The 24,271-nt window shown below is 47.0% G+C and overlaps 1 protein-coding gene across 1 annotated transcript in view; it reads left to right on the top strand.

The window, feature by feature from the left end:
• The window catches only part of eIF3b (eukaryotic translation initiation factor 3 subunit b), a 41,099-nt gene extending 18,518 nt beyond the window's left edge, over window positions 1-22,581 (top strand). Inside the window, exons 6-14 of the mRNA XM_084604066.1 lie at window positions 2,869-3,026; window positions 4,138-4,422; window positions 9,796-10,030; window positions 12,367-12,439; window positions 14,630-14,831; window positions 18,380-18,518; window positions 19,281-19,484; window positions 21,855-21,963; window positions 22,396-22,581. Coding sequence (XP_084460192.1) covers window positions 2,869-3,026; window positions 4,138-4,422; window positions 9,796-10,030; window positions 12,367-12,439; window positions 14,630-14,831; window positions 18,380-18,518; window positions 19,281-19,484; window positions 21,855-21,963; window positions 22,396-22,505 — 1,515 coding nt within the window. The 3' untranslated portion in view covers window positions 22,506-22,581. The remainder of the gene's footprint in view (window positions 1-2,868; window positions 3,027-4,137; window positions 4,423-9,795; window positions 10,031-12,366; window positions 12,440-14,629; window positions 14,832-18,379; window positions 18,519-19,280; window positions 19,485-21,854; window positions 21,964-22,395) is intronic.
• The last annotated feature ends 1,690 nt before the right edge of the window (window positions 22,582-24,271 follow it).

The raw sequence follows: 24,271 nt of genomic DNA, 5'->3' as shown, positions 1-24,271 counted from the left end.
TCTAACACTTCTTGCACCGCTGGGCTTAATACGAATCAAATTTTTGAAACCTACAGGAGCACCGAGCTTAATAAATATTTGGTCGTAAGTGAACTTATTATGGGCCACAAGCAATCGAAGGAAATCTCGAAAAAATGACCAGTGCCTGTGACATAGCACCTCCTCCCAGTCACCAGTGGAGAGAGAAACAAAAGCAGCAAGTGAAGCAGATAGCGTAAACTACCGCATGTCTTTAGGGAATTTGTCTGCCTAAAACAATACACAAGTTATTCTAATGCTTTTACTGCGAAAACAAGCCAATACTTCAACATCGAGCCCCTTTGTCCATGACAAAACATGTCAGGCGCCTTCGTCAGACAAAAGCATGCATATACTTTAAGTGTTATGGAAGGGTGTGCCAAAGGTGCCAATCACTAGAAAAGTGAAGTAAAGAAGGATGAAAAGGCTACCATCGAAGGCACTACTAGCCAGTGCTTGAGAATTTATCAGCATAGGCGTAGGATCAAAATAGAGAGCAGAAATATGGTGCTGGTTGGTGCAAACGCCAATCTAGTGCCACTGCTTCAGTGCATAAAAGTGGTAGACTCCACGCTTTAATCCGTCAAGTCAAAATAGGCGAAACCTTTAGGCCAGACGTGATGTTCAATTATGAAGTGTACAGGCAAGCATTCCGTTTGCTGCTAGCTTATTCCTAATTGTTCCTTAGGTCAGCATTGATAGGTCAAAGTTCGATAGGAATTGAAGCCCTCTTTTTTTAAAATGAACATGCAATTTTAACTTCAAATGCGTTTTTCTCGAAATGCAATTTTGGGCAATTTTCTGAGTTTGCCCTGCTTGTTTTTGGTACTTCTGATGCTCATACCTGAATGAAATCTTGCACTTATTTTCTCTTAGGTGCACAGAGTGTGCCGTTATCTCTTTCAAGAATGAAATATTTACTAAAAAAAATTAGTTACCACATGGTGGTGTCTTGAAGATGTAGACTTGCCAGGTTCAAATTTTTCACGTCATTAGCATGCTTTAGTATGTATATTATTAGTTTTTGGCACTCTACAGTTTATATGGATCAAAATGAGCCATCAATGATGTGTGTTTATGGAAGTTTAATAGGACAAAAAGTGGGGGCCAAAGGGTGTATATTTTGCACATTGTCACTGAACAGAAAGACAACTATGCAACTTACAATAAAACTAATTGCAGATTTGAAATCAGCATGAAACATTGAATTAATAGCCAGGGTTTTATAGCTCTAAGTCAAATATTAAGAAAAAGTGTCTTTGGGTAGCATCTCCCCTAAACATTTTTATGTGTTTTGACCATTCATCTTGCTTGAAAGAAGGGATCAAATTTGCGTTTTTTTGTGTGTCGGAAATGGAAAACTGCAATTTAGATTTCTCTGAAACTCTCCTTTAATTGCTCCAAAGCTGCTCCGAAATGGTATTATTACTGCCTGAGCTGCTCCAAATGCTCCAGCCTGCTTCCACCTCTAGGATAAAACCCGTGATTAGGCTTTGACTAAAGGTCGTTCCACTTGTTTGCATAGAGGAGGTTAGTCTCCTGTATGCTTCGTGATCATGGGAACCTTGCTAAAAGCGACTGGGCACCTTTTGTTGGTTCCAGTTTAGCTGCCTACGTGTTCTGAAATGTCAACGTCGGACGGTTTGGAATGTTGAGAGTTTTCCTAACACAATGGGGGCAGCTCGCAGTGTGACCACTTATTGTGCGGGACTGGGTGTAACGCGGCCTTTGCTCAGTGCAAAGTCATACCACTTATTGTGCAGCCACGCGAAGTGAAATACTATAGTTACAGCGTGGTTTTGAAATCAGCTCTGTGACAGCGCGGAGCAGCAGGTGCATTTTCCTGCACTGCACGACCTGCGTGGTGGCATGGCACATCTCGCACCACGGGTTTAGGGCGTGGTGCAAGTGCACGCTCTGCGTGTGAGCGCTGCTCAATTCATCCTTCATGCGTTGCTACCGTCTTGCACAAGGTTGCGCAACAGCTGTGTTTTGCCCTTGGTCATCACTTTTCACTTTTCCATGCATCTGAGTCGGTCATACCACATTTTCTCACCATGAAGCCTCTAATGCTTTCCTTCGCTTGCACATTGCTCTTTTCGTAAAAGGGTATGGAGAAACACTCATTGTGGTTGGGTCTTCATTCAAGTTTGATCTCGTGACTGCAGTGCTGCCTTTCTCGCAGCATCAGGACGCTGCTGGAACAGGGTGCTTGGCTAGCTTCCTGTGCACGTGTGCTGAACCGTTTGTGCGAGTTGGTATTTTCGCGATGGCAGAAGCGGTCTCGCCGAAGCATAATGGGAGGTACCATGTGGACGTCCACAACAGTACACAAAAGACTAAATGAGGGGTCCTCTGTCAGCCTGTCCGCAATGCTTGTTTTCCAGGTTTCGTTCTGAGATGCTTTGCTTTCTTCGTGGGATTGAAATGAGCCAAGTGATGTTTTAGCGTACCACATGCAGTGTGAGTCCGGAGAATAGCGCTACCGACTTTGCAGAAGTGGTCATGCACTGATAACGAGTGGCAGTCATGGTTAATTTTTGCTATCACGCTGCGCGCAATATTATAAATCTCATCTATGCGTGCAGTGGACTTAGTAGGTCGCTTTTTGTTCACTGAATAATAAGGCATTTTAGAAAGGGAAGCTACCCATCTGGTATGTATTTTAGCCTGAAAAAAAAAAATAATGTTCTGGTTATAGCATGGTTTTTCGCAGCCCCTGCATAAGCGGTCTATACTGTATTTGCTTTGTGTTAGCAGTGTTTAACCAGTTAGTGTTCCAGACACTAATTGGACGCTAGTGACCTGTTTGACTGGATTGTGGTGTCGTTTCTGTCTCTCCCCGTGCAGCGCTGGTCCGACAGTGCGGTGATGTGGTCTCCCCTGGGTACCTACTTCGCCACCTTCCACCAGCAGGGCATTGCCCTTTGGGGTGGCCCCAGTTATGCCCAGATCATGCGCTTCAGCCACTTCGGGGTCAAGTACATCGACTTCTCCCCCTGCGAAAAGTGAGTGCCCTTTTCTTCCCCAATGCGTGAGCGCTCTCTTCGTTCCAGGTGCTGCTGTTCCGAAGAAACTCGCTTATTTAGCTTTTCAGCGTGAAGAACCGACTGTTAAGTTTTGGGAGGACTGCTCAGAATTTTGTGCAAAGTGTCGCAGCAGCTAGTTCCGTTCTTTTACACGCTTGTTTTGTTTGGGCTAGTTGGTTTGTGACTAACGAATTCTGCAGACTGTGCAAAAGAGAACTTGGTACAGTAAAATCTTGTTACAAGAGACATGGTTACAACAGACACTCGGTTATAAGAGACACTTGAAAATGGTTTGGTTGGTTTTCCTATGTTTGCCATGTTAACAACATTGGATACAAGACATGGTTACAAGAGACACTCTGTTACTAAAGACAACTTTTTCAGGTCCCTAAAGTGATTTCTACACTATTTATAAGAGACGCAATTAACCCAGGTACACTCATGCAACTCAGCTGACTGGTACCAACTCGCATGTGCGGCAGTTTAGATTCCCTTAATTAAATTCTGTTCCATATCAGTGTCTTGTTTTGTTGTAGTATGTCAGGAACCAAGAAGGAGTGCCTCCTTTTGACTGTCCCTGTTGTTTCAGTGACACGGGAATGTGATGACAGTGGCCGAAACAATTAGGACATTTTGACTTCCCAGTCAAAAGGAGGCACTCCTTCTTGGTTCCTGACATAGTGCAACAAAACAGGACACTGATACGGAACAGAATTTAGATAAGGGAATCTAAACTACCACACATACGAGTTCATAGGAATTTTTGGTTACATGAGACCTTGGTTACAAGAGACACCTTATTGGGGTCCCTTGAGTGTCTCTTGTAACGACGTTTTACTGTACTGGTCTCGTTGCTTCGTTTGTCTTCTTGTACTCTCTCTTACGCCATCTTAGAATCCAGTACTCTTAGGTTGGAAGAGTGGAGCTGTCCGGATTCCCTGAGTGTAGAAATATTGAGGGCTCTTGCTATAGCTGCGTTTGGTTGATATGAGCCATAATTTGCCCCTTCTGGGTGAGAATAATTTGGTTTGCATCTGCATTTAAGCAGCGTAACATGTCGCATTACAACTCGCCTTTCCCGAATATGCAGCTACCTAGTGACCCTGAGTCCGCCGACGCCCGAGGCGTACCAGGCTCAGCAGCGGGGTCTTCCACCGCCAGAGGACAGTGGCCAGGTGGTGATCATCTGGGACATCCGGACGGGCCTCAAGAAGCGCTCGTTCACGGCCGATGCCGAAATGACGAGCTGGCCCATGTTCAAGTGGAGCAGTGACGACCGGTTCTTCGCCCGCATGACGGTCGACATGCTGAGCATCTACGAGACGCCCTCCTTTGGCCTGCTCGACAAGAAGTCTCTCAAGATCGCCGGCATTCGGTGAGCGCTCCCCGGCAGTTCTGTCGGGCTGTCAGTTGCAGTTGTGTGCGGTTTGGGAGTGGGGCCGAATAATTGAATGGTGGTCATGACCGATTTGGTCCTGTGAGAGTGAAATGGTAAGTAATAGTTGTCCACAAGCTTAGAGAAGTGAATTTAGCAGTAGAAGGAAACTTAAAGGGACCGTGAAGTGGCTGCAAAGGCCACTGACAAACGTTTTCAGTGTTTAGAACGAATGCTTTTGAGCATTCGCATAAAGTATAACTCCTTGGAACAAAGTCAGCGACCTATTTTTCATTTTTAAAGAGAGTTCTTTGAAATCTGCAATTCGATTGCTCCACACGGGGGGGGGCGGGATTTAGATTTATACAATTGAGATCATATGTCACAACTTTAGAGAGTGACAGGCCGCTAGAGGCTGCCGTTCGCTGCAGCCAGGATGGCCCCGATGTCATAGACACACTTCCAGTAGCTTCGAAAGTCGTCCGCTGGTGTGCTGCGGGAACTCTTGAGCTTGGTGACTGCAGCTTGCATCATTAACCGAGAATGCGGTTAACATCTGTGCACTGAAGGTGTGCATCGGCATCTGAGTGCGAAAAGTGTGCGAACTGGCCCGGTTCAACATTGTGCACTTGTATTGTAGGTCACGTTTCTGGAGGAGCACATAGAAACATCCAGTTCAGTGCGCGGCCTTGTCACTTGCCAGCTAGCGTCTGCCAGAGCCATGCTCGGGACTTTTTTGCTCACAATGCGCTGCTGGATATTCGGCAGGGTCTGCCTTCAGCTTCCTCACAAAAGTAGAGTTTCGCAACGGTTTGCGCAGCATCGGATGCCGTGAGTGCTGCGGGCGATGGTGCTCTGACCGTGCATTGGTCCCTGGTCGTCGCTATACTCGGGGACACTTTTTCTTGGCAATGGGCGCAAAGGTAGGGAGGCGGGGTGCCTTTAAACGTGTGACTCCGCCATGTAGTTCGACTGTGCAGCTTGCGGTCTTCATAGACATTTTAGATCATTTCCTTCGGTTGCTTCGATAGACAGCGTTCTAACTTGACTCGAATTTTGTCTGGGGAAAACGCTTCCAATTCCAACCCTTGTTGAGTGGACGAACCAGAACGACCCAAACGGGCTGCTGTCGCCATCTTGTCTGGAAAGTCGGGGCGTCTCGAAAACCTGCGACAGACTTCAGACGAGAAAACCCGGTGGAACCAAGAAAAATGTTTTAGGCATAACAGCTTCATTTTGGAAACTAGGTTCAATGATAAAAAATATACCGCAAATAATTAGCGCTATGATTTCAATTTGTTTTTGCAGAAATTGCTCATGTAACTAGGGACTATATTCAGCTGAATAGGAAGATGATGCGTTTCGGCTCTGTAGCTCTGGCTTCATGCCAAGAAAAAAAAGTGTCCTCGAGTATAGGCCTTGTTTGTTTTGTGTCGAAGTCACAGTAGACGGCACTTTAATGTTTGCCAGTGATATAGCAGATGGTGTACTCATGGCACTGCCTTATTTTCAACATCAGCGTTGTAGTACGTCATAAAAATATATAGCTGATTGAGTTGAGCGCCACTGTAGCAGTTGGGCTGGCACTCAAGCTGACCGATTGTGACGAGTCGCACCGCCGACAGTAGCTACGCGACTGCATGGGTAGAAACTTGCTTGTGTCGCTGCTGTCATTTCTATCAGAAATTTCTACCCTACCAGAATTTCTACCCTGAAATACGAATGCCCGGCGGCGCCATTTTGTCTTTCTGCCGACCACGCTAGTGAAACGCGAGAACCATGCTAGGAGGCGTGAAGAAGTACCGCTCTGTGCACAACTTCGGGCGAAAGCAACCAAAGAAACGCGTTAATAATGCAACATTGTTGCATACTGTGCAACAAGCAAGTGCCAGTGCTACGGGATTGTGCGATGATCACGTGGGCGGCGACGCTTCTCCGATTCTGCTGGATAACTGCGTCGTTCTTTGTACCGACTGCAGTCGTGTATGAATTGACACCGCATCTGTCATTAACAGTGACATAACTCGAGTGAGTGCCCGTGAGCAGGCTACTCTTGATCGACTTGATTTGCACTTGGTGTGGCCATGGCCCTTAAGCCATTCCTCACTGAGTACCAAATGGATCAGCCCATGGTGTTCTTCCTTGCAAGCGACTTGGAAACGGTAGTCAGAAAGCTACTGACAATGTTTTTGAAGCGCTCGGTCTTGTCTTCAGCAAAAGGAGTCACTAGTCTGCTGACGGTGGACATTGAAAGCACCGAGAACTACACTCCGCTTGAAAAGGTGGATGTAGGCCATGCCGCAGAACAGACTGTCAGGAAAACTAAAGCAAGCCAGAAGGACGTGTTCCAGTTCCGCATGGAATGCAAACACTTCTTGATTAGTGTGACAAAGAAGGTGCTTGAGAGAAGCCCACTGAGATTCTCAATCGTTAGGAGTTTGTCTTCTCTGTACCCATGACAAATTTGTACTAAATCAGATGGCCTGGCCAGCTTAAGAAAAGTGTTGGATGCCCTCATTACAGCAGGCAGAATGTCTGTGCACCAAAGAGACACTGTAGTGACTCGTGAGGGAGTACACTGAGTTCCTGCAGGAAGAGATGCATAACCTGTGAATGTTTGAGAAGAATGTAAACAGGTTGGACGAGTTCTTGTCTGAGCTGACGAAGTTTAATTCATTATATGGGGAACTCTGGAAAGTTGTCAAACTTTGCTTGTGCTCAGCCAAGGACAGGCGACTGTGGAGCGAGGGTTTAGTGTGAACCGCCAGGTTTCCGTAGAAAACCTGAAGGACCTCTTGTATATTTTGCAACGTATTGCATGCAACGCTGTGGACAAGGCAAGGGGCCTTCTTAACGTCCCTATTACGAAAGACCTAAGGACTGCTGTATCAGCTGCCCGGCAGCAGTATGCTGCATGCCTGAAGGTAGTAAAAAAGAAGCAATGTGATGATGTCAGAGAATCAGAGTCACTGCATCGACGAAGAGATCTACGCGATGGAAAAAAAAAAAAGAAAAAGAAACTCGTGGCAGCTAATGATCTGAAGTACATTGTCAGATCCAATAGTCTGAGGAAGGCTGCACGAAGCAAGACTGAGGAACTGAGCTGCCCTGAAGTTGCCATTAGCAGTTTTGGAGACTGGATTGCTCTTCAACATTGGTGCAGTGCATTGCAGGGTGTTTTTCAAGACTGAACATTTTTTAAATTATGTTGGCTTAATGCAATACTGGCTTTATTATGCTAACTTAGTGCAATACAAGCTGTCCCTTGAAATGTTTCTTCTTCGATTTTGTTCAGTAAAATTGGTACCTGATATTGAAAACTGCTGCATGTAGCATTGTGTTGAGTCCTTGAAAATACTCCAACTGGGCCTTGAAATTCCTTGAATATCCTTGAATTAGCCCGTTTTGAATCTGTATGAACCCTGGATCACATCATCATAAAAGATTAAAAAAAAAATGAAATAAAAAAGACAAAACAAATAAAAATAATTAAATAAGAATGTTGCGATATTGTGCCAACTGATGGAGCGCTGGTGTTTCATGAGTTGATGCTCAGTATCCATGTTCGGCAGCATCGTACAGTCGAACCCGGATATATAGAATTTTGGTTATATCGAACTCACGGAATATCCCCTTGAAAATCCCATGTAAAAGTATAGGAAAGCCGCGTCATATATCGAACTCAATTTCACCGGTCATTCGATATATCGAACTCCGCGTGACGTTTTCCAGCCACGCGCGGAATGAATGAGAGGGGACAGTTCGGCTAGGGAAGCGCCGCGCCCATTCCCCAAAGGCGCGCGCATCTGCGGTTATCGTTTCCCGCGCGCCAGCACGTGACGTTTGCAAGCTATGTGAGTGGATGAACCGGAGAGAACCGGTGGGAACGAGAGGGGAAAGATAGAGCGAAGCGCAAGGGTGTGCCCATTCTTTTGCCGAGCTATCTCTCTCCTTCTTCTTTCCCGGCCTTCGTTCGCAGTAGCACGCGCTACGCATGCGCCAAGCCAGTTCAGCCCGTTTTCAGACAGAACGTTGGACGCTTTCTCCAGCGTGTGTTGCAGACCCTTAGTGCGTGGCAGATCTTTATTTATTTTTTTTTTTTTTTGCGAGAGTCGTTTGTTCTTATCATTGTGCTGTACGCGCGGCGTAGCGTGAGAGATGGCGTTAGGAAGCGGCTCTTTTTTTTTTTTTTTTTCTCTCTGGAGTCGTTTATACTTGCATGTATGAATCAACTAAAGCATGCGGTCAGCTGCGATCATGACACTGGCTTTTCGCATTTTTCGCTTCAAACAGCATTTGAAGCTACTTTATCACGCTTTCCAATGATTTTGTGGCAGTAGACTACGCCCGCCCCAAGCGCGGTGTGATAAATCGAACCAGGCTTGTGCAATCAAGCCATCACGGGCAGTCTGCCAAGTTCGCTCCCCGCCGCAGCAGGAGCTATCAAAAGATAAACACGCCGCGACGACGTTATCGCTGCTTAGCATCTTGGCACGCTGCCAAGAAATGAGCTGGGGATGAGACGACCCAGACGGAGTGCAACATGCAAGCGATAACGCTGGTGATTTCTGCCTCTGCCGCAGCGACACAGAAATCTTGTTTTGAGCTGCGGTGGTGGCTCGTACGGCAGAGGGACGCAGTTCCAACAAGTTGGAAATTTTTTGCTCTGTCGCTGCCGCTCGTCGCTGAGATCGCTTGTATGTGAGCGAGCTGGCCTTAACGCTTTTTTTTTTCCAAATTCTCGAGCGCAAAAGTGGAGGGTGGGTTCATTATGTGAGTGAGTTGATTACACGACAAATACAGTATCGTTTTTTCACATCGTAAGTGCCGTCCCAAGCCGATTTCTGTATATCGAATTATCTATATATCGAACTATTTCACGATCCCCTTCGAGTTCGATATATCCGGGTTCGACTGTACAGCTTGAAATGTTTTGTCATAAACCTCAGAGGCTGGTTTTACAGACATTCACTTGCAAACGTTTGTTATGGAGTCTTATTTTTCTTTTCCCCTTTGTTTTTTGTTCAGTCTTGGCGTCATAAGGTTGAAGCGGAGGCTTAAAGTCCAGTTAGTCAGAAATAAATGCACCTTGTGCTGCCAGACAAACATCAACGTGACCACAAATGGCCACGCGATCAATTCTTGCTACGAATGAAAGTTGTGTTGAGTTGGAGTTGCTCTTTCGGACTCTTCAGTGCCCGCGGTGTTGCCAACTCGCAGTGTACTGATTGTTTGCTGCGCGGTCATTTACATATGGAGCTGCGATGCCAGCTTTCTTGCCCGGACGTGGCAGTGACCAAGCTGGGCCCAATGCCGGCAGGCACCGGCTTTCTCTTTGCGAACGAAGGACATTTGTGTGTGTGTGTGATGCAGCAACTTCTCGTGGTCCCCGGTGTCCAACATCCTGGCCTACTGGGTGGCTGAGGACAAGAACGTGCCGGCGCGTGTCACCCTTATCGAGGTGCCCTCGCGCCAGGAGCTACGTGCCAAGAACCTCTTCAACGTGGCCGACTGCAAGATGCACTGGCAGAAGTCTGGCGACTACCTCTGCGTCAAGGTGGACCGCTACACCAAGGCCAAGCGGGAGAAGAACGAGTGGAAGTACAGTGTGAGTTATTCTTCTCCCTTTCTTCTTTGTGTGCATTTGTTCTTTGTCTGCGTAGTATGGGACATCATGACACCTCAGCACCCGTATGAGCAAAGCACAAATGTACATTCTGTTGCGCCGCCGTGGCATAGTGGTCGGGGCGCTCGACTGCTGTGCCCAAGGATGCTGCATCGAATCTCGGCTGTGGCGGCCGCTTTTCGGTAGACACGAAAAGCAAGGCATCTGTGTGCTGTGCGATTTCAGTGTATGTTAAAGAACCCCAGGTGGTCGAAATTTCCGGAGCCCTCCCCTGCGGCGCCTCTCGTAGCATGAGTCGCTTTGGGACGTTAAATCCCACAGAAACCAAACCAAACAAATGCATATTCTAAGGCTGGAGGTCTTGGATATGTTCTTTTCAATTGGGAAGCCTCAGCATGTTCCAAAAGGTGCTAAGGAACCGTGCCTGTCATGGCTTTCAATCCTCTATTTAACGGGTGTGCATGATGAACAAGAAAGATGGCTGAGTTAAAGTACAATGAAAAAGGAAAAAGTGACAGGAGGATGAAGTTGCTTGGTTTAAGACGCCCATTGGTTTGAGAATTCCGGGCCGTTCACATTTTCTCATGTTCTAATGTGCGTGAGCATTGAAATGCCCCGTTTTGCCGAGGTGTGTAGCATCTTTACGCGGAGTCTCCACTTTTAGAGTTGTCTAGCAGTAGAATCTGTGTGCAGGAGGTGTAGACGGCTGGCAGACTAATGATGAGGCATACATAGCTGCATTAGTCACATTGATTCTAACTTTTCCTCATTTGACCAGGTTGAACAGAGTTGCTCTGATTTATCGGGGAGTGACAACCTAGCCCCTCAGAAAGACCCAAAGTCTCAAGGTATCCTGAAAAATGTTAATGAGTGCTCGTGTACAAATTTTCAAAGGGTTTCTTTATTTAGGAACGTTTCATTTATCATATTTACACGATTGTAAGTTGACTCGAATGTATGTCGGACCCCCCCCCCCCCAAAAAGAAATCGCATTTCACACACACAAAAAAACATACCTGTGGATGCTTTCGACAACGAAAATTTATTGCCTGGATGTACTACTCGTCTCCATTTCAAATCCTGTATTTCGGTGATACATGCTGTAGGCTTGGCCTCCAGCTCTGGATAGCATACCAACTGTATCCCTTGGAGGCCTCTTCGCCTGGCACCACTGATGAAAATTTTGTCTCGTTGCCACATTAACTCGTTTAGAAGCTTCAAACTTGTTGCCCACAGCGCAGTTGTTCCTTCGACATAAGTGGCAGCTGCCTCCTTGAACGCTGTGCGGGGTAAGTGCGAAATGCTTTTTGGACTGGAGAGCTCATGACGAAACATGTGATTGAACACGTGAACTCAACGAATGATGGTGTTGGCTCTTCCATCAACCATTGACACTCCCTGGAAGTGCAGCCGTGTCACGTGATTCGATGCTACTCGCTTGCAAAAAGCGAGCGTTGCAAGCGACTTAACTATCGACACTCCTGTAGGTGCAGTTCATGCTGCACAGTACACATTAAAAAAGAAAAAGGAAGAATTCTTCCCAAGAAGCACACACAGTAACTGAATGTTGCTCTTAAAGCCGTTGAGGAAACAAATTCGCTGTAGGTTTCCTGATATGTTTTATTGCGAAAGCAATACTACTTTCACTTTCAAGCCTTTGCGGTGCGACGGCGGTGCACATGAAATGACCTTTCGCATGACCTTTGTGTGCCTCAAAGCTGGGTGACCAACTCGCGCCGTCTGTGAGAGACCGCGGTGCGCATGAACGGCGGCCTAACTCCCGCTCTCTCCGCCAGGAGCGCCGCAGGTGTTATGACGTCACGCCTCAAAGCTGGGCGACCAACTCGCGCCGTTCGTGAGAGACGGCGGTGCACATGAACGGCGGCCTAACTCCCGCTCTCTCCGCTAGTAGTGCCACAGGTGTTGTGATGTTATACAGCTGTATGACAGTAGCATTGGTAATGGTGGTGCATTTAGTTGATAATAATGATGAGAGCAAACGTAATGCACCGTATGCAGCACCAAAACTCCAGCTTTCGCATTTCTACAGTGTAGATTCCACAGTGCTCTCAACTTTTTTTATCTTGGTCTTGTTAACAGTGCCATGCTTTGGTTTTGATTGTAATTCGACCTCCCCCACTTCGGATTTTCGAATTTTAAAAAGAGCGGTCGACTTACAATCGTGTAAATACAGTAGATGGGTTCAATTTTCATGCTCTGTGAACATTTATTCGTTGCTAATTGATGCATTTAGTGATGCAGTGACGATAGATTATCCTCGCTGATGCATCTCATTGCTATTTGTCTTGGCTGTGCAGGGGATGTACTTCAACTTTGAGATCTTCCTAATGAAGGAAAAGCAGATCCCAGTGGACAGTCTTGAAATCAAAGGTGCGTCTTGTCTTTTTGCTTCTGGCATGCAATACTGCTTGATGAAGGGACTGTGTAGTGCGTATCAAGCCTGGTGTTTTATTGTTGTTTGTTTGCATAGCGTGCACCGTGAAAATGCCTTGGAGCTTGGTGATACTGATAAAGGTTAATAAAGAACACAGTTGAGTGCATCTAGTGCAGCAAAGCCTGCTGCTTGCCATCTAAACGGGCACCATTGGTGCTGGGTAGTTATATCAGTTTATATCAGTTTTTTGGCTAACTATGGTCTGTATATGAAGTAATATTTTCTTCTGTTTGTGAAAAGAAATCTATTTAAGGGTGAGTTGCTGCTTTGCATATTTTGATCGGGCATCATTGCAGCAACCGCATCTCAATTTTTGCCCTTGCCGCAGCAGTTGTTGAGCGATGCCACATTTAACTGATGGAGCTTTGTGCAAGTTCAAATTTTTAAGGGGGGAGGCTACCTTTAAATACCAACTTTGTTGTTTCTTGGGATAATTGAATGAAATTTTCAGGGTAGACTCATGGCACAGCCATTTGAATAACTGCAAAGTTTCATGGAGCTGCGCACATTGGTACTCAAGTTAGAGAAGTATATCAGAATGGTTCACATGGGTTCCTTGTTCCATGCCTGGTGAACTTGCAAAATGTGTTGGCACTATGAAATTCATTACGAAGGTTCCTGAATAGGTATCACAGGGCAAGACAGAGCCCTTTTTTTTAATTTCCCTGCCGAAAAATTTTAGCAGTGCATTGAGGTTAGTGCCACTAATTGGACTTGCATTAGCCTAATTTTGGTTGTTTATTATAAATTCCAGACTCAATAATTTGAAAAAATGAGCTTGTCTTGCCCTCGAAAATTTATTCAGGCACACAATAAAAAAACCGGGTGGGAATCCCGTTAGCGGTTCCAGAAATACTGCGGGAATAAGCAACCATACTATGAAAAAAATTCATTCTGAGAAAATGGCCCTTGAAGTTTAAAACAGCATTTTCAAATCTAAAGTTTGTTTTTCACTGCAGCACGTTGTGCCTCCACCTCCCCGATTCCCTCGGAAAGTGCATTTTCATGCGAACAGCGGACGACGCTGACGACGCTTTATCGCTTGCGATGACAGACGCGATACGGGAGGCCGAGATCGCCGAGGTTGATATGGTCGGTACAGCAGGCACGCTTCAAACGGCGGCTCCTTACGTTGACGCGAAAGATACGCAGTTGGAAGTGGCAGCGCAGTCGGTCTAGTGGTGATGTAGCAGAAGCAGCACTAATAGAAGCGTCTCTGCGCCCGTTGGCAACGCTTTTCGCTAACTTCGCGATTCAGACGGCATTCACAGAACGACGACGTATGCAGTGTTTTGAACTTCTTAGCGCGCATCGTGGCCGACCGTGCAATAATCCACAAAGTGCACATAACCATTCAAAACACGCCACCAGAATTCGTAACGAGCGATGATCACGGCAATCTCAAAATGGTGAAACGTGAAGCGATTCAGCGAGTGCACAAAGATCGCCAGCTCAGTAGGCAGCCGGAGCAGACGACGCGCCGGGGAGGGGCCACCGCGTCAGCGCGCGCAGCAGCCAATAGCAGTCGCGCGATCCCCCGCGTTCTGACGGAGCGCGCGCTTTGTCCAATCACAGCCCGAATTCGAGACGCGGGAAGCTCAACAATCCCTGTGAGGCCCCCAATCACAAGCGAGCCATGCTTCTGCTACGCCGCGGACGCCGCCGGTGAAGGCAATATGGAAAAGGGCAAGCATTCACAAACAAAACAAGACCAAGATGGCGGCGCTCGGTTCAGCGGCAGAGAAATGGCGCGCGCGCGAAGTTTGGGTACTTTTGTCGTTCGCTCGCGACTCTGGGGCTGCGGCGCCCAGTTGTATATTTAATTTAAAGCAGTTCCACAATGAATTAGGCGTTTATAATTATAGGAAAGGTAGTTTATAACATATACAGCCGAGATATGTACTTTTTGAAAAGCCGACTTTTTCGCGATTTTTCGACTTTCAAAGCCCGCGTTCCCCCTTAAAATCAAAATTCTACCCTGAAATTTCTTGGTTGTCATTCGTGCTTTCTCTCTGTTTTAGCGCGCTCCAAAAGAGCTTGTTTCCTGCTTTCGCTCGTTTGCACCAAGTGCAGTGTACTCAGAGTTGGGCCATCTTTTACCTTTTTCCCATCTTCTTCTCGTGCAGACTCGATAGTGGCGTTTGCCTGGGAGCCCGTGGGCAGCAAATTTGCCATCATTCACGGGGACAGCCCCCACATCTCGGTGTCCTTCTACGGGGTCAAGCCTGGCGCCTCGGCCGTGCTCCTCAAGAAGTTTGAGCGCAAACAGTGCAACCATCTCTTCTGGTCACCTAGTGGCCAGTTCATCGTGCTGGCTGGCCTGCGAACGTGAGTTTTCCTTGCCGCTTCCTTGACTGCACGGTCTTTCCAGGGCACGCGTCGTGCGAGTTTTCTCCCGTCCTGGTCCTTAAATATGCAGACCAAACATGCAAGCCACAGCTGTAGCCCAGCTGACATTCTTTGGTGGGAAATTTGAAGCCTTCCACGAAAATTATAGCAAACACTGGCTCTTCTGTCTGCAAAATTTTAACGCACGTAAATAAGTAAGTAAATAAGAAAGTTTCTCTTTTACTCGAAATGTGCTTGCTGTAGTTCAGTGTCGGTAGTGCGTGGTATTCCTTTTCACTTGAAGCGTAGTCCTGGGTTGACAGCAGACCGGATCATCTCTCTCCGGTGGTGCCTGCTGTTGGGGGTTATTTTTACCCGCCGGCTTGGTAAACCGTAAGCTGCTGGTTGGGCTATCAGAAGGTTTAGCAGCCTCCTGCCATGTTCACTTTTGTTTTGAGACATCCTCGTATTGTTACAACATGTTGATCGAGACTGAAAGGGATTTTTGCTACTAGCGAGGCTGCAGTCACTGAAAACGCAGGCAACTAAAAACAAACAAAAAAACGTTTACAAGGCGTCCCTGCCATCAACTGCTTCCACAACGAAACAGCAGGGATGTCCATTCCTGAGCCCGAGCCACACCGTCATTCGTAGCGTTTGAATGGTGTGGTGTGGAAAAGGGAAGGGTATACAGTCGAACCCGGATATATCGAACTCGAAGGGGATCGCGAAATAGTTCGATATATCGATAATTTGATATACAGAAATCGGCTTGTGACGGCACTTACGATGCGAAAAAACGATACCGTATTTGTCGCGTAATCAACCCAGTCGCATAATGAACCCACCCTCCACTTTTGCACCCGAGAATAAAAAAAAAAAAAGAAAAAAGAAAATGCGTTAAGGCCAGCTCGCTCACATGCAAACGATTGAGTGATCTCAGCGACGAGCGGCAGCGACAGAGCGAAAAATTTCAGACTTGTTGGAACTGCGTCCCTCTCGCCGCTCGAGCCACCGCGGCAGCTCAAAACAAGGTTTCTGTGTCGCCGCAGCAGAAATCGCAAGCGTTTTCGTTTGCATGTTATGGGGGTTCATCCTCGCAAGAATGCGCCACGAGGGGCTAGACGCTACGGTCGCCTTCTAGCCCTGACGTGCCAGCCCTAGCAGACAGAGCTGTGACCCCCAACCCGCGGTGCGAGAAATCGCCACTGCAGCGGGTTCGGGCCAGAGGGGACAAACACCGAGTTACATACTCGAACAGAGTTTATTGTGCTCGAGTATACGGCAAGGGAATATACAATCAAGAACAACCACTGTGTAGTGAGCGAACGCCGCGTACGGGAGTGAAATAAAAACCACCTAATAGGGGGAAGCGCTTCAAGGAGGTGAGAGGAAGAGTCTTCTCACCTGACACGGCTTCGCGCTCACATCCCGTTGCGGTAAGTGCCTACGGTCAATGGGCGATTCTCGGTGACGGTGGTGGTCTCCTCGGCAGAAATCATGAACCGCGCGCGTGCGCGATCAACCGCCGAAGAACCCCGAGTGAGTTGCTACCGTCGCGCTCCTAGACACGGAACGGGAGAGGAGGTCTCCCGGTTACGCCGGCAGGAAAGAGGGAAGCCCGCGGCAGCGTCACCGCAGGCCCGGGAGGCGGTGGGGGGTGGCCAGCATGCCCTCTCCTCCGCCAACCTCTCTAATGGAGGAAGGGGATTGTGAATCCCCACAATGTCGATGGCGCGCGTCACTCCGTTTCGGTCGTCTCATCCACAGCTCATTTCTTGGCGGCGTGCCAAGATGCTGCGCAGCGATAACGTTGGGGCGCGTTTATCTTTTGATAGCTCCTGCGGGGGCCAGGAGCGAACCTGGCAGAGTGCCCGTGTGGCTTGATTGCACAAGCCTGGTTTGATTTATCACGCCGCGCTTGGGACGGACGTCATGATCGCAGCAGCTGACAGCGTGCTTTCTTTGATTCATGCATGCAAGGATAAACGACTCCCGCCAAAAAAAAAAAAAAAAAAAGGAACCTGCCGCTTCTTAACGTCCGAACAGCACAACGATAAGAAAGGATGACTCACCAAAAAAAAAAGAGAGAGAGAAAAAGAGCTGCCGCTTCTTAACGTCCGCAGGCGCCATAGCCACGTCAGCCGCCGCGCGCAGAGGGTTCGCAACACGCGCTGGAGAAAGCGTCCGACCTCTGTCTGAAAACGGGCTGAGCTGGCCTGGCGCATGCGTAGCGCGTGCTGAAGGAGAGAGATAGCTCGGCAAAAGAATGGGCACACCCACTCACATGGCTTGCAAACGTCGTGTTGGCGCGCGGGAAACGATAACTGCGGATGCGCGCCTTTGGGGAATGGGCGCTGCCCAGACCAGCCGTTGCCGAACTGTCCCCTCTCATTCCTTCCGCGTGTGGTTTGAAAACGTCACGCGGCAAACGGCCAAGGGTGATGCGATATCATCTTTGGGGAAGGCACGCTTTCCAGTGCGTGGTGTGGAGTTCGATATATTGAACGACCGGTGAAATTAAGTTCGTTATATGACGCGGCTTTCCTATACTTTTACATGGGATTTTCAAGGGGATATTTCGTTAGGTCGATCCTTTCTTATCGTTGTGCTGTTGAGACGTTAGGCGGCGGCAGTTTTTTTTTTGTTTTTTGCGGGAGTCGTTTATCCTGCATGTATGAATCAACGAAAGCACGTGGTAAGCTGCTGCGATCATGACGCCCGCCCCAAACGCGGCGTGGCTTGTGCAATCAAGCCATCACGGGCACTCTGCCAAGTTCGCTCGCCGCCACGGCAGGAGCTATCAAAAGTTAAACGCGCCCGGACGTTATCGCTGCGCAGCATCTTGGCACGCTGCCAAGAAATGGGCTGTGGATGAGACAACCGAAACGGAGTGCGACATGCAAGCGATAACGCTGGCGATTTCTGCCGCGGCGACACAGAAACCTTGTTTTGAGCTGCCGCGGTGGCTTGTACGGCAGAGGGACGCAGTTTCAACAAGTTGGAAAGTTTTTGCTCTGTCGCTGCCGCTCGTCGCTGAGATTGCTCAATCGCTTGCATGTGAGCAAGGTGGCCTTTATGCATTTTTTTTTTTTTTTTTTTCAAATTCTCGGGTGAAAAAGTAGAGGGTGGGTTCATTATGCGAGTGGGTTGATTACACGACGAATACGCTATCGTTTTTTCGCATCGTAAATACCGTCACAAGCTGATTTCTGTATATCGAATTATCGATATATCGAACTATTTCGCGATCCCCTTCGAGTTCGATATATCCGGGTTCGACTGTATTCATACCTTGGTTCCGATTACAATGTGAGATGTGTTCCAAAACTGATGAACTAAGGAAGAAAAATTGCCGTTTATTCACGTAAATACGGCACTCTCGCCGCGATCTTGGTGATATTGTAGGTAGATGCTCAAATGGGGTGAATATATCACGCAGTCCACTTGGTGAACCTTGCTGATTGTTTTAGGCTTTTTTGTTTGCTTCTTGGAGGAAGTTGCTGTTCAACCTGGCTTTCCTTCGTTCGTGTTGCTCTCGTGTGCAGCATGAATGGGACCCTGGAGTTCATCGACACTGCCGACTTCACTATGATGAACCAGAATGACCATTTCATGGCCTCGGACGTCGAGTGGGATCCCACGGGGCGCTATGTGATGTCCGGCGTCAGCTGGTGGCTGCACAAGGTTCGCTGCCCGCTGTACTTTTTGTTTTGTTGTTAAAACCTACATTGCACTTTTCTTTCCTCTTTTTAGCCATGTGGCTGTAGACCCATCATGAGGTGCGTATCTGTGGAAGAGTAGGCTTTACCTTTCAAGCTGTGATGAATATAGGCAGGCAGTGTGCTGGTCATTTGAAGTCTCTTTGTCAACTGCTTCACCATTATTGAGGTCGGAAAATTTTGACAGAAACTGGCCCAAAGTTTAATGTGTTTGGCTTGTGCCTTCTAGAAAAATTGATGTGTTGGTTTTGCGGATATGCACCAGATGGCACAGTTCCTCCCAACACAGTAAAATCTCTATTTGAGCCCCGCTCATATTGAATTTTGGATATTTCGAACTAAGAGCGTGGTTGTTACAGTTACTGTTGTTATAAAGGATAGATGGTTGTATATTATCTGTGCGTCATCAAATTTGAGTGCGAATTTATTTATTTATTTTACAGTCTGCTCTTAGCGTTGCCACAGTCAAGTATTATATACTGCCGAGATGGGCAAATCTCCCGCAGAAGTGCTTCAAGCGAGGCAGGCAAAATTTGACACCTGTTCTTTGCTGCCATCCCCCTGTCAAAGGAGGTGACATACTCGAAGTAAAAGTTTGCAGTATACCTTGCCTTGGATTTAGGCCTAGATTTAAGGACAGGAGCAGTCCAGAAATTGCTCCAGGAACTCATTTTTAGCAGCCCTATCTTGTGTGCTAACGAATGCGAGTTGCGTGCGTGTTTTGCAGACGGACAACGCCTTCTGGATCTGGACATTCCAAGGGCGTATCCTGCGCAAGTGCAACCTGGAACGCTTCTGTCAGCTGCAGTGGCGGCCCCGGCCCCCCTCGCTGATCACCGAGGAAAAGCTCAAGGAGATTCGCAAGAACTTCAAGAAGTACTCGGAGCAGTTCGACCTCAAGGACAAGGCCTCGCTCAGCAAGGCCTCCAAGGCACGTCATTCTCCTTAAGTGTGGTCACAACACAAATTTTTTGTCTTAAAACAGGCATAGTGCACAGGTCTGACGGGTGTTCCTGGTTCCTTGCATTTAGATATAGTTCATGGCTTAGAAATGATGCACGGATTTACTTACCTGCCTAGCTTAAGGGGAGACACTGGTCTTAAAATGAAAATTTTTATTTTTAGAGATATAATAACGAAATTGGGTGTGTATATGTATTTCTTCCTCCTGTTTTCAAAAATGTAATTAGTTTTACTCTATCTCAATTAGTTCTAATGTTATTGGGAAATAACCAAAGCCTAATTTGGTAATTTCTTTTGGGTCGTTAGGACAGTTTCCCTCAATATTTTTTCGTTCCGATTAAAATGTAGTTGTAGCCAAAGACCTGCCATGTGGAGCTATGCTATTTATATTATCATTGATGTACATCACAGTATAAAAATATTCAATTATGTAGATGCCCCACAATTCGAAAATATAATTAGCTGACATTATTGTTCAATAAATTTGATATGTTCAACTTAGCAATATAAAAATAGCATAGCTCCACAGTTCGAACCTTTCTGAATTCAACGGTATAAGATTTATTAAAATTGCACCACAAAAACCCAATGAAAAGTTCCGTAAGGCTAGTCATGTCACCAAAAAACATGAAGCTGAGAAAAACTCATTTGAAGTTTTGACACTGAGTGCAGAAAATATTGGGAAGAATCTTCGACAACGGATGTTACTCAGATGTTCCCTATCAGTTTCCCTACAAAACAAAACAAAAAGTGTCTTATTCCATCCAAGGAAACATTTTTAAAAAAAATGTCGAATGTGTAAGTGCGATGAAATTATAGAGGTTACTTTCGAAAAGTTAGGGGTTGACTTTTTTTTGAGGTGAAAGTGAGGACCGGAGCCGAGACGAGAGCTCCACCAGGCAAACAGTTGGGGAAGAGAACTGCTTCGCTTATTCTTGGGGAAGAGAACTGCTTCTGTTCGAAATCGCAGTTTTCGCAGACAAGCAGAAGCTTTACAGCAAGGCCGTACTCCTTATCTGTTGCCTTGCTCAAACGCAGACTTCCTGCGCCGCAGGTTCCGCACTTCGCTTGCGCGAAAAAATTGTTCAAAACCTTCAAGTCCACAATCACGAACTGGGTACCGGCATCAGCTGTCTGGTAATCCGCACTGACGCCAAGAAGGTCAAACTTGCGCTGGGTTGCCGACTTTTCCGACAGAACGGACTTTGCTTGCGCCGATCGCTCAACACGCTGCGCCTGCTTGGTCGACGAATAGTACACAGCATCAACACGAAGTGTACCACGATCCGAGATACGATTCGTGCTGCAACTTGGTCCCGCGGTGTCGTCATCGGGCAGCGTGCTTGATGTACCCGGCGGATCCAACGAGTCCGGCACTGCAGGCCCCGGCGACGCACTGCTGCCTGCCGTTTTTTGTTCCACGGACGTTTCTTCCGGCTTCCAAAAGCTCGTTGCGTGCTTGGTTTCAATCGACTGTCTCCCGGCATCTCGATCGCAAAGAGAAACTCCCGGCACAAGGCGGAAACACGGCGTGTAGAGAAACACGAGCGCAAAAACAGACTCGCACGAAGCGACAGCCACAGCGGCGAACGCAAGAGAAAGAAAAAAAAAATGACGTAGACGGTCACACCAGCCAATGGGAGGCGCAGAACGGCGCGCGCGCGAAGCGCGCCGCGTGCCAGCCAATCAGCGACCCGAAAACGGCCTTCGGGAAACCGGCCCGAACCGCCGCTCGGCTTGAGCGACGCCATTTTGAGATAGCTCAAATTGCGCACAAAGAAACCAGCTTCAAAACAAGCCCAAGATGGCGGCGATCGGCCGGCTGCAACGCCGGCGGCGCGCGCGGGAAGTTCGAACAAAGTCTCTCTTTTCGGGGCCATTTCGTCGCTGCCGTGGTGTTTTGAAAGCCGATTTTATCGCATTTCCCGACCGAATTCAGCGTTAATAATTTTACTGTAGATGCTCGAAAGGATAAACCTTCCGAAAATGAGTTTTTCCCAAAATCGACTTTTTGACCATTTTCGACCGTTTTAAGACCCGCGTCTCCCCTTAATGACACTAAGTCTGTTTCTAGGCATTGCTAGATGTAGAAGAAAGTTGTTACTCGGATACAGTATATGTGGGATGCGTGGAGTGATTTGCAGAATATACTTTCCTGCCATGGCAGTTTAGGTTTGATGTGTCAGTGCACATTAAGAAAGAAAAAAAAAAGACCCATGTGATCAAAGTTACCTAGATCCCTTTACTATGGCGTCCTTTGTAATAGGTGCATCTTTGGGAGTCTCTTGTAAACCCGTCAGCTGATGGTGTGAACTTGGTGCACTGGTAACCTTTGCAGGAGGTCATGGAGAAGCGGAAACGTATGCTGGAGGATTTCCGGGCTCTACAAGAGCGCAAGACAGTGGAGTACCACTCCATGCGCGAGATCCGTATGCAGCTGCGCGACGGTAGGTCTTTAGTCTTCTTGTCTCTCACCGTAAACCAGTTTTCTTTTCTTTTCCTTTATCCTTGCTAAAGGGTTAAAAAGTTCCCCAAGCTTTTTTCTTTCTTTACGTTCACACTCTGTCAAAGGCTTACTTTCCTTGAGCTGTGTAACTTGAATTCCAGAGCCACTTTTCACAGACCTTGTTGGACGGGGTCCTTTGTAAGCACTGTGTTGGAGTGTTTTTGGTTAATAAGGCTAGCTCTGCTTCCTTACCGTTCACATAAAAAGTGAATTATTGAACTGTTCAGATGGGGCTTGCACGCAACTCTTCTGTTGTTGTGTACCGGTCATTATAGCCTAGCTTGTGTAGAAACTTCTGCTTTGTCAGTAGGTTTTGGTACCTCTGTACGTTCTGATGTATCGCAGGCACTCAGCATTTACGTTCACATTGCAGGCATAGACACGGATGAACTGGACAGCAACCTGGAAGACTTGGAAGAGGAAGTGGTGGAGTTCCTCATAAAGGAAGAAGAGATGCCCCTAGATTCTGGCGACGCAGACTGAACTCAAGTCGAAGAGGGCCATGTCTCCACCAGGCCAGCCTGGTAGCTGCTCAGAAAATAAATGCCTCCTTGTTTAACATGGTGCTGCCCAGTCTGAATGGGCCTATAGAGTCCTGTACGGGTGTGCCATTCAACCTTGCCAGGCCAAATTTAGGCCAGAGAATTGTGTGCACTGTGAAGTTGGGGACGAGCGAAGCTCTTGGCAAACTATAATTCAGTTAAATGTGGTGTATGTGTTTGGTGCTCTGATAATAGTAGAATTCTCATTTGCTTGCTAATATAAAAGATTTGTAACATCGAATTTTAATAAATGACTGAATGTTGTTCCGGACATCCAGAGGAATAGCATGAAATGGTGTCCCGTGGCTCAGTATGTTTAGCAGCAACATTGCCCCATTGTGTAATGGCAAATTAAGTCTTCTGTGGTCATCTAATACGCCATTTTCACGCAGCATTTCCAACATTGTTCAACGAATGTGCATGCCATCTTTCGGATGGCATTATAGTAAGATGCAACTTATATATAAACAGCTGTTGCTAACTATGGGCAGTGGTTTGTAGCGTGTATATTACTCCGCTGAACAGTAAACGGGATAAGTTTTTAATATTTGACTAAACAAGCCAGAGGCATTGAAATTCTTGAGCTTTTAATTTGGTCAGACGTTTAGCTATTATATAGGTAACCGGAAAAGCCTTAAAAGCGGACTACTTTCTGTTTCGGAAGAATTGTGTGGCAATTGCTACAGACTTAGGTTTTATCCGACCGTAGAGGTAGCAACAGAGTGTGAAAAAACAGGAATGACATAGCTAAAAAAACTAGGCAATTATTAGAATGCTATATTCAATTGAAATCTCTCAAAGAATGTTATTTGAGGTGCGGTACATAAGCAATGATGACAGGCCGAGAGAGAGTGGGCGATGATGCTGACTTAGTTTCTGCAGCATTAATTTGTTCCTGACATAACTACCACAGATCAGTTACAACCATCTTTGGTGTGTTCATAGAGTCAAACCCCGATATAACGATTATAAATATGAATTATTGGCTGTATAGGACTCTTCCTAAATATCCTTGACAAACACTGGAAACTTTCAGTTCATGTAATGAACGTGGTATGGCGTAAAACAGATCTAACTCTGCTGCTAGAGATGGCCACCAAGAAGCAGACGGCAGGTCTCTGTGTGCAACACAAATGACTGGTGTTGGTGTGGCAAGCATTCACGTTGAGGCTTGCGCTTCTATCGCACGCTCGTCAACAGTGTCACATAAGGTAGAGTTATGCGCAGGGTTGGAAGAAGCGACATAGCTATAGCTTTGTGGCAGAGATCCCATGCTCACGCTTGCTGTCGTAAAAGTGGTGAAAATGATAGCGTTCGCTCTTTCATGCAGTACACAGCTGCGATGTGGGTAAGCCATCCTATCTGCCACTTGACCCACAGCCATGGTGCACTGTTTGTGCTGTGTGGTGAGGCCAACCTAACTTGTGCTCTTTGTCGAGGTGAAAGCCTTACTCGACTCCTGAGCTGTGTGGACAAAGGGGCAACACAAACATAAAATTTCAAATTAAAATTGTGACATGTTTTCTGATCACTGCTGAGGGTGGCGTATGCCATTTCACTTCTCATCTAGCATCCATCTGCTAGTAAGAGGCTAGTTAGAGACTGATTCACACAGGCAATACAAGTACCCCCAAATGTGTGCCATTAATTGGAAGTGTAGGCAGCTGTTGTGAAATGAGACAGATACTGCTCCTTTCCTTTCCCCAG

Source organism: Amblyomma maculatum, chromosome 5 (genome assembly GCF_055883805.1).
Source record: "Amblyomma maculatum isolate TAMU_Amacu chromosome 5, ASM5588380v1, whole genome shotgun sequence".
NCBI lineage: Eukaryota > Metazoa > Arthropoda > Arachnida > Ixodida > Ixodidae > Amblyomma > Amblyomma maculatum.
The sequence above is the reverse complement of the archived record's forward strand: the minus strand, read 5'-3'. Positions and strand labels throughout refer to the sequence as shown.